Source organism: Nansenia antarctica (assembly GCF_963989245.1).
Source record: "Nansenia antarctica genome assembly, chromosome: 4".
NCBI classification, from domain to species: Eukaryota; Metazoa; Chordata; class Actinopteri; order Argentiniformes; family Microstomatidae; genus Nansenia; species Nansenia antarctica.
This window is the reverse complement of record NC_137689.1, coordinates 52061114-52071975: the sequence shown is the minus strand read 5'-3', so window position 1 is coordinate 52071975 and position 10862 is coordinate 52061114. Positions and strand designations below refer to the sequence as shown.

Sequence of the window (10862 nt, the reverse complement as noted above, 5' to 3'; positions counted from 1 at the left end):
AGAAGATACCCAGTGTCTTATGAGGTCAATGCGTTGCAGACTTCAGGCAGTTATTGCATGCAAATAATTATAGACCAAATATAAAACACGACCACTTAATTTGGAAATTTGGTGAATCTGTCCCATCACTTTTGGGTACCCTGAAATATGTAGACTATGCATAAAAAGTGTTGTAATTTCTGAACGGTGAAACCAATCTGTACACAAATACTATCAAAAGCTGTGAATCTCTACAGTAACCTCATAGTACTTGTTTGATTAAAAATCCAAACTTTTGGAGTGTAAAAAAAACACACACAAAATATATATTAAGACACAATCACTAGTCCATCTTCAACCTTTGAGGCTCACAAACCCAACAACATGTATGTCAAGACGCGACCCTCCTTCGTTCTGGCTCAATGTCCAAGGCATCTTACCATTAGTGACACGGTCTGGTGAAATGGTCCGAATGTTGGCAATTCTCAAGTCGCGCAAATGACCAAAAAGCTTCTTCGAAAATTTAAAAGAAAAAAATTGTTTTCAGTTTTTTTGCATATTATGAAAGTTTAAGTATTGAAGAGCCCACTTGATACAACAAACAACCGTTTTAAAATTGCCACGATCCAACTATGTTCTGTGATGGTAAGCTCAGTGGGTTATGGTGATTGGCTACCCAGGGTACTTGGGGGAGTGGCTTGCCTGTTGGCAGGTGTTTTACAGTTTGTTGTGTTCTGTCTGCACTGCTGTCTGTCCTGTGTTGTTTTGTTTGCATTGCATTTAGAAATGCTCTTACTGTAACGCCAAATCAAATTCCTATATGTGTATGCTTAATGTGTATGCATAAATGGCAATAAACGTTATCTCATCTCATCTCATCTCTCATCTCTCTCATCTCATGAAATGTGCTGATTTCCCACCTGTGGGTGGTAGTTCCGTCAAGCCCAACGTTCAGCCCAACTTTTAGGCCAATTGAGAACGGCGGGTTCATTTGCTTTAATTCTGCTCTGTCAGTTCACATACTGTGTCATTTATAATTTCCAGGCAGGGAGCTCTCAGAAGAGCGGAGCCATCCAAATATGCGAAGTCTAACTGTATACCGGTAACCATTTTATATTTAATAAATGGTTAAACTAACATGTGAGAGTTCCTGACTGAAATGCTATTTATGTAAGCCAAAGTAGAACAGCGGTACTCTCGGTACTTTACCTGTTGTTGATTTAAAAGGTTCTTTCTAGACTGCTACTCTGTCAGAGTGTCCAGTTGGGCTGCATTGCACCAATGTGTCTGTAGGACAATGTTGACCTGCCTTTCCATGCCACTTTATCTTGCTTAGTGTATTACGCAACCAATGTTCTGTCTCTTGGCTGTCTCATTATAAAAGAGAGTTATTTCAGCTAATGTCATACAGTGCCATGAAACGTATTTGCCCCCCCTGCACAATATTTAAATGTTGTTACCTCAGAGCCTTCTTCTTCTTCTTCAGCGTATGGGTAGTTGTTTTCCTCTCCACTCCACCAGGCTCGGGGCCGAGGGGCTACCCTTTTACCACCCCGAGACCTGGTTGAGGGGCTCACCCGGGCTATATTTCTGGACACCCCTCCAGAAGCCACGTCATCGTCTCGTCATCTAATACCGACAGACCATGCATCCCGTTGGGTGGGTGGTACACCGGGCAATCCAGGATAACATGGTCTGCGGTTTGGTCCTCTGCGCCACACTCGCACGACGCATTTGGGGCCAAGCCCCATCTGTGCATTGATGAGTGGATACTGCAGCTGAACACCGAAGGACTAACCTCAGAGCCTGAAATTGTATTACACTGATCAACAGAGGCTATGCCAATAAATTAGTAAAAATGAAAAACAGAAGGCCTGTATGGAAAGAAAACCCTGTTGCTGTGTTCCTAAAAAGTCCTCAAATGCAAGCATGTCTTCCAATTGACTCAATATGTTGAATTGAGTACATTGCAATGCTAATAGTTACAACTTGTAATGCATAACCTTTCTTTGCAGGGTCCATTATTTGAATAGGAATCAATTACTCACTCTGTTGATCAGGTTGTCACTACTAACTGTACAATGTACATTTACAGTTTTGGCATTTAGCAGACGCCGTTATCCAAAGTGACTTACATCAAATACATTTGACTAAGTAAGTGAATCATCTATCCACCAGTCATAGCAGGAAAAAGTAATCTACTGTATGCTCAAGCCTGGGGCCATTGGCAGTCGTAGTGCCAGAAGAAGGAATATGTTTTTATTTTATTTTATTAACAGTAGAGAATCTGTACAGGAGGTTAGAGGAGAAATAGATGCCTCAGGAGGGACAGTTAAGGTGTCGCTTGAATAGATGGGTCTTTAGTCTACGGCGGAAGATTGGGAGTGGTGCCAGTCGACCAGCAGACGTGGAAGAGCGGACGGGTGAACGGCTGGTGTTTGGGGGCTGACCATTGCTTGCTGGTAGGAAGGGGCTGTTTACTTTGCCGCCCGGTAGACGAACATCAGGATCTTGAATCTGATGCGAACTGCTATCGGGAGCCATGCAGTGAAGGGTGTGAAGGAGAGGGGTGACATGGGAGAGTTTGGGGAGGTTGAATACCAGACGGGCAGCAGCATTCTGGATGAGCTGCAGAGGTCTGTATCCTGGGGAGGCCTGGGGAGACTTAAAACATTGAATGGCTGAGAGCGAAAAGTACAGTCGATGGGACAACATCACTCCAGTTACTCTACACAATTTGGCGATATAACAGCATGTTTTTTTTTTATCCATAACTGTCTTTGCAACAACACTTGGGAGAATTCAGGTGGGGAATGGAAAGAAACTACTTCAGTGACTACTGTAAGTCATAGAAATTACTGTGCGTAGTCAAGGCTAGCCACAACACAGTTTTATAAGACAATGTATTTATGTCAACGGTCTCCAAAGACTCAATCGAGCGTTCGTAAGCGTTGGATCGAATAGACTCCGACAGTATGCAATACGTGACCATTCTGAACTGGTAGGTGCCTATTGAGGTGCTGTAGATCCAGTTCAAGACCAGGACATAATAGCTGTAGAAGCCCAGCTGAGAGCAAGCCAAGGGACAAGGAGTGCTCCCTTGTCCAAACAAACTGTATTTTCTGACCGAGACATTGGGCCTACTCCCTTACTGAGGGGGACCCACAAATTGCACTCTTTATTCCTGTTCCAGTGTGTGTAAAACCCAGGGGGAGACTGCGCACACGGGCCACTGCTCCGAATGGAGGGATAGGGTCCCCACCTACTCTCCGAGGGGAACAGAGGGTCCTTGCTATGGCAGCCAGGATGAGTTTGAGGTACAGGTGCCCTGGCCTGCATAGGGGCAGAGGGTCTGCCTGCTCTTTTCACCGACCTGTGCACCATAGGTGTGTGCTGCCCACGCAGGTCCTCATAGGGCTAGGGGCCCAGAATGCTAGACCAAAGGATGGCATACTGGTGTGACGAATTGTCCCCTGGCCTGGGAATGATGTCTAGGTCTGGGGAGCTGGAACGGCTCCTCAGACCTCCCTGCCCTCTGGCGATAGGAGTGCTGCTTCCACCTCTGAGACCCCCAGCCTAACTGAGTAAGCTGTTGACTTTCCAGCGGAACTGTTACGCTAAGTAGCTAGGTTCTATTGGAACAGAACCAAATGTACTGTTTTAGTCGATTTGCAAAAGTAGCAGCCTATGTTCCAAGTGTATAAGCCTGTCTAGCCCAATGTTGTCCAATGATAAGGTCAAACTTGAGATCAGCCCACTGCCAAATTGGGAGATCATGTGTTGCTGCTATTTGCAACATGTACACAGTTAGATATACCTTTGTCAAAACCACTGCATTTATGGAAGACTGGCAACTGAAAAGTACAGGTGCACATCATCTGAGATCATAACCTTTTTTTAATAAATATAACACATCCAAACCCATACACAATGCAATAAAAATAATTCCTATCCAGAGTCCCCTCTGAATAGAACAGAACAGAAGATAACAGATCAGAACAGCCGTTACCAGAGTCAGACAGAGCATTCAGAGATGCATCACCACTGTAACTCAGTATGCAGAGGGTGTGTGTCTGCAACAGCTATCGTACATCAGAGTGACATCCCTGTGACGCGCTGCAAATGCTCGCCGCACCTGACAAACAAACACCACCCCCTGTGACACGATCACTCTCTGTCTCCAAACAGACTCTGCTGCCCCATTCACTAATCCCAAAACGATAGCTCTGGAAAATGCTGGAGGAAAACGTCTGATGTATCACATTGATATCATCCCCAAGTCCCTCTTCACATTAGTCCCTGGGTCTACTGAGTGTACTTAGACATCCAAAGGATGTCATCCGTTATAAAATAAGATGTGCAGAGAAAGTGTGGTCCAAGATTTAGACGCTAAATTGAAATAGTCCACCACATGGGGCCAAGCCTTCTGGTTCATGGTCTCGTCCATCTGACCCCATAGTCAGTGTGAGATTGGAGTGGAGGATAGAAGCTCCAGAGCTGAAGGAGCAGAAGGAGCCAGGCTGGTCTACTCTGGGTGGAGCTCTGGGATGTCAGAAGTCACGGTCTGACATCTGTTGTTCCAGCTCTAGGACTCAGGAATCGTGTTGGTCTGTTGGTACTGCTCCAGCTCTCTCTTCCTCTTCATGGCTATGTGCAGCTGCTGTTTGATGATCTGGATATGGGTCTCCAGGTCAGTGAGCTCCTGCACCATGGGGTGACGCCCCAGGTCCAGCATGTCGGTCTTGCCATTGGAGGTGGCCTGTAGTGGGAGCTGTCTCTTCATCGGATGGGGCAAAGAAGTAGGGAGGTCCTGGCTCTGACTCGTTGGGAACTCCAGGTCATTTTGCTGTAAGGCCTCTTGTGGGGGTAGCTTCCTTCTACTGCAGTTGGCTTTGTCGGTGGGATTCCATGGCACTTGCTGGTTGTTGCCCACATTGCACCTAAGGTTCAAATGGAGAACATGGAGGGATGAAGGGATACTTTTTTCCAAAAACATTTTTGACATTTTACCATTAGTATGGTTCCAAAATATCAAGCATGTATGCAAAAGCAATAATATTGTGGAACCATGTCAACGGTAAACTGAAGGGAAATATACTCAATGATTAGATTTGGAGTGGGTAATCTATCCAAATTAAATCAGATATCTATTTTTAATAGCATTCAACATCACACTTTCTATTAGACAAAATGACAAACAACATGAAATGCTACCTGTTGCTGACATTTACCATGGATAATTAGTGGAGCTTCAACACGTCAACACAAGGTTTTCAAAACTTCCCTGCAATCATCACTGACAGTTTCAATTAACAGATGTCTCTTTTTCTCAAGCCAATGGACAATGCTTTTGTGAATATGATTTATGTATAGTATAACATATTGATGGCACCAAAGTGATGTTACCTTTTTTCTGGCTTTGCAACAGTTTGTAATTTGTCTTCAGTGAATGCTGAGTTAAGTGCCCGGTGTAGTCTCTGCAAAACAGATCAGTCATTAGGTGTCAGACAACATTTGTGAACCTTTACACAGAGTGTCATAATGAATCATTGAAATTAAACTTTTTAAATATTTGTGGAGTCAATATACATACAGTACCTGACTTGTATGTAGCCAATACTTGAATTTGGGTTCATTGATTCTGGGAATGATCAGGTGGTAGAGGATGTGCTCGGCTAGGGTGGTGAGGAGTGACAAGGCAAGTCCTACACACAACATCACAAACAAGCCTGAGAAGTGTTTGATCCCCATCTGTAAGGTCTGGAGAGAGACAATGCAGGAAAACATAGGATGATTATCATAACATCATATGATATGATTATGTTAAAACGATTAACTCATGACTTGCACATTCAAATTCATTGTACAATAGTACTACATAGGTGAAGAACAACTCAATGTTAAGTGCTATTTATAATCCACATCACAATGACTTGTGAAGAAATTAGAAAAGGATATAATTATACTGATCATGATACAGCACCTCAGTGACTGCAAAGCTCCTTTTTCCACATGGTACGACTTTGTACCACTTGTCATGCAAAGTGTCCATGAAGCCGTCTGACTTGTACTGGCTCACAAGCTCAGACATGTTAGAGGAGAGGGGGGAGTTCTGAGGCAGACCGATACCGTACCCTGGGAACAAAATACACACAAAATGGACATCTGTGCTGGTTGGTATTTGCAGTATGTCTTTCAAAATGTATTCAGAAGATGGTGTTTCAATGGACCTAGTTGCAACTGAAATTAGGCCCGTTATTTTTGCTAGACTGTAGCTATGACATGTACTGTACTGTGCATATGGGTCTTAAACTGAACACAGACATGTTAATGTACTTGCCTTCAATTGCAAATGGTTTTCCAACAGTGAGTGTCTTGCATTCAGCATCTATAGACACTTCATAGTCTAGTAGAGCTTTGTCCATGATAAAAGCATCAAGTTTTTGAGGTTCATCCCTGAAATAACAGAGGAATTAGCTAGTCAGTTGCACCACTCTCTTCTGTAATTAACATAATCAGGATCGCTTTTTTCTTCTTCTTAATATATATATAATATATATATATATTAATAATTGATCATATATATTATCAAGTGACAGAATATCTTCATTGTACACAGTTTATACAATACACTTTTAAATACAGAGAAATCTGTATTTATCCCTGAACATACAGTAGGTTTGGATTTCTAAATGTTTTACCCGATATATAGGCAATCATAACTGCTAACACTAAATGTGTATTATTTTTGCCATTGAAATAAACACAGAGAAGTGTTTGCCTCCTTATTGAAATTCATTCCAAATGGATCTTATCTTTGGTGAGCAGGTGTCAGTCTGAAGGGCTGGGAATGTTTTTTTTCCCAACTCTGGGAGAAGATACTGTCAATCTCATCAAACCTCCTTCACCCTCAGCCCTAGTCATTCTGCTCTACTCCTTACAAAATGTGAGATGACTTGAAAAACAACTTCGAATAGGGCAGAAGAGGTTGCAGGAGAAGATCAAAAGGGCACAGCAGGGTGGAAATCATCTCCAGAACCCAGCAAATCAAGTGCTGAGACTAGAGAGGGAGAGGGAGGCACAGAGCAGCTGCCACTAATGCTTCCAAAAGAAAAGTTTTATATTGATTTGAGTTAGAGGGGCATTTCACAGATTGATTTTGTTAAAGTTCCCATGGGGCCTGATTAGGGAAGGTTTTGTAGTGGAACAAAGTGTACACCACTTATTGTCAGAGGGGAGAAAAACCTAAAAGATAGATAAAGGTTAAATGAATAAAATAAGACCTAAAATGTAGGTTTAGAAGGCAAAATAGAAACAATGTAAACAAACGTATCGCTTCAAAATATCTTTAAAACATACATGCTGATGTCACAGTCAGTCCTTTCCTCCAGAAATAACATACTGTGTACAGTGTCAGATAATCATATAATGAGGTCATTTCCTCTTGAATCAGGTATACATTTAAACTGTTCTGTCAGATATATTCAGAACCATTTTTGGTTCACACGTTTCCTTAGGTTTGCATTAATCTTTCAAAGTGTGATTATGACTCACTTTAGATTGTATATCCCATCAGGAGTTGCTGGTACGTTGAAGCGTCTCATATATTCATGCATTTCTGGAAAGCTTTTTTTCAAGTAATCCTCTGCACTGGTCTCACGGACGGTTGCAAAGCGGAAGCCTTGTGATGGATGATGGAGCTAGAAGAAAAGAGGGAACCATTACTAGGGTATTTTAGCCTTGTAAACTGTAATACAGTGTAGATTTAAAACTGCAACCCAAAATGCTTTAACCCTTTCTTGAAAACATAAATCTAGTGCTAAACTATTTTCAAAAACAAAATGTTTGACCTTAAAAAAGCCTTACTACACTGCCAACCCTCCACATGTACTCCCAGTAAATCACTAATACTTTGACCACCTTTCTTTAGCACATTCAACAATCTGGAATCCCACATATGATATGATTTGCTTACAAATGGTTCATACAGTAGTTACAGTATTTCATCACATACAGTATTTGATGTGAGGGGTATATAGGGGTTGTTTCTTACCTTTGGATCATGTATACCTGAGAGTTGCTCGTAGGTTTTCTCCCCCACCATGACGGCGGCCAGGTTGGCCGTGTATGTGGAGAGACAGAACAAGCAGAAAATAGCCCACAGGTTCATCAGGAAGCGGCCCGTCCAGCACTTTGGAGGCTTAATGGCCGCCGTCCTGCCGAACAGGATCGCATAGCACACGTTGAGTGCAGAGGAGAAGGAGAACACCTTGTCCCTGTTCCTGCCTCGAGGAGTCATCCCGAATGGGCTCTTCCACTCGTAGATGGTAAGGAACACGGCTGTGACGTGTAGTGACACGAAGATGCCCAGCCACATGCTCCAGTGGAGGGGCCACATGAAGGCCCCGATGGGCGCCGCCGTGTCCCGCGTCCGCACCAGGATGCCCAGGCTGGTGGAGAAGAAGGGGCTGGTGAAGTCAATGACCCGGCTGCGGGCAGAGTTGATGCTGAAAGAGGTGACAGCCAGGTGGGCTGCCCCGGTCAGAAGGTCTCCCACCAGACCTGTCCAGCGACCGTTCTTGTAGCCGCCGTACTTCCCATCGCCAACGATATAGAGGTCATAGTCAAAGCCCATGTCCTCTGCAAGTTTCTCCAGCAGGTCTATGCAGTAGCCGTAGCAACACTTCTTGAGCTCCCTGGGCACACTGTCATTGAGGCCCTGCAGGCCCAGGAACAGGTTCTCCAAGACGGCCGTGTTGTTGGTCATGGGGTCCAGGCACAGCTGGCCCGCAGGGCACAGCCCGTCATCGTCCACCTCGCGAGTGAACACAAACGGATGCTCCACCAGGGTGACCACCCTCAGGTGAATGCGGGCCGGGTGCCTCCAGTCACCGCCCTGATGGGACAACTGCTTGTTGGGCCAGATACCGTAGTCCATCATGACCCTGCCGTGCTTCCAGCGGCCCAGGCGCGTCCACATGGGGTTGCCAATGGGGTCGTGCTGGAGGCTCCAAATGAAGTGATGGCTCTCCGAGGAGATTACAGATGCCTGTTGTGTGACGATGACACCGCTTACGCCGTCGAACGACGTGTTGGCAAGGAACCTGCAGAACAAAGGCAGATGAGTTGATTCTGACAGCAAGATGTGATTGAGCACTGTTCATAAGACACCTACCACCATGTTCATTTTAATATAATTTGGAAAATAGCTGAATTAAACAGCAGAATTTAAAAACAAATGGACTAAATCTTAAATTAACTACACAGATTCAAATACTTTTGTTCTTCACAACTAGCAGCTAATGTACTAAGGTACATAGTATAGCCCAGAGATTAGATTAGATTAAACTTTATTGTCATTGCACAAGAGTATTGAGACAACGAGTAGTAGTTTGGCATCTAACCAGATGCAAATATTACAGTGAGTATATACATGAGATTATTATCAATATTATATGACTGTGCTGTTATGATATTATATGTACAGTATGATATGTACAGAACAAGGGCGATAAGTCTTGAGGTATGTTACATATATATAAGATATCCAATTAGAGACTAGTTCAATACATATGGTATAGCTGTTAGTGCCAAAAGCTAAATTGAAGTCCTAAGTGTGTAGCCAATGGAGGTATGGGGGTAGGGTACACTGATACTGGGAGTCAATGTCCCCGGGTCCGGGTTCGGCGGGGAAGCTGTTCCTTAGCCTGATGGTGCAGGAACGTAGAACGCTGGGGTGACTACTGATGCCTCGCGCCCTCCGCTGACACTGCCTACACTGGAGGACCTCGATGGCAGGGAGTCGGACACTGGTGATGTACTCCTCAGGAAGTATAGACACTGCTGCACTTTTTTGACCAGTGTGGAGGAGTTGAGGGTCCAAGAGAGGTCCTCGAAGATGTGGACACTCAGGAACTTGAAGCTGGAGACATGTTCCAACTCCATCCCATTGATGTAGATGGGGGTTTGTGTGCAGCCCATAGCTTTCCTGTAATTGCTGGACCTCCTCCCTGTAGGCCGACTCATCGTTGTTACTGATCAGGCCTACCACCGCGGTGTTGTCTTGTTGTATTGAAATCAATGAACGGCACCCTACCGTAGATGTTGTCGTTATCCAGGTGGGTCAGGGCGGAGTGTAGTACTGTGGAGATGGCATTCTCCGTTTGGGCCTGTTTGGGCGGTAGGCAAACTGGTGGGGATCCAGTGTGGGGGGTAGGTGGTCTTTAAGGTGAGCCAGGACCAACCTCTCTTCATGCACTTCATGATGATAGGGGTGAGTGCAACAGGGCAGAAGACATTCAGGCCCACTGCAGCAGAATTATTTGGCACCAGCACAATGGTTGCTGACTTGAGGCATATGTTCGCAAGACTCCAGTCATAAACAACAAACTCCTGAAGCGACAAATTGACTTTTCAACCCTTCAGGAAACCTGACTCCACTCATCTGGCTCACGAAGGGAAAATGACTACATCTTTTTCTAGCAGGGGAAGGCCCTGTGGAAACCAGGGAATATGGAGTGAGTTTTGCTGTACATGTCAATAATACCACCCACAGGTGGCTCAGAGAGAATATTGTCCCTCTGCCTGAACATAACCATGGGACCAGACCACCTGGCGAGTGTGTATGCCACAACACACATCTCCTCTCAAAAAAATAAAGGACATATTTCATGATGAGCTTGAGGTGACTGTAAAAACCGCCCCAATCAAGAACAGCTTTACATGATTGGTGCCTTCAATTCAAGAATTGGCACAGACCATGACTCCTGCCCGTCTTGCTTGGGACACCATGGCATTGGTAAAATGAAGGAGAACGGGCAGCGTCTACTTGAGTTCTGCACATACCAAAACTTATGCATTACCAACTCATCCTTTCAAACTAA

At 44.4% G+C, this 10862-nt stretch overlaps 1 protein-coding gene across 1 annotated transcript in view; it reads right to left on the bottom strand.

Annotated features, from left to right (window-relative positions):
• Positions 1-4564: 4564 nt before the first annotated feature.
• Positions 4565-10862, bottom strand: part of grin3a (glutamate receptor, ionotropic, N-methyl-D-aspartate 3A) — a gene marked incomplete at both ends in the record, with an annotated part of 31775 nt that continues 25477 nt past the window's right edge. Inside the window, 7 exons of the mRNA XM_080529438.1 lie at positions 4565-4919; positions 5386-5456; positions 5578-5739; positions 5963-6114; positions 6320-6435; positions 7534-7679; positions 8033-9083. Coding sequence (XP_080385564.1) covers positions 4565-4919; positions 5386-5456; positions 5578-5739; positions 5963-6114; positions 6320-6435; positions 7534-7679; positions 8033-9083 — 2053 coding nt within the window. The remainder of the gene's footprint in view (positions 4920-5385; positions 5457-5577; positions 5740-5962; positions 6115-6319; positions 6436-7533; positions 7680-8032; positions 9084-10862) is intronic.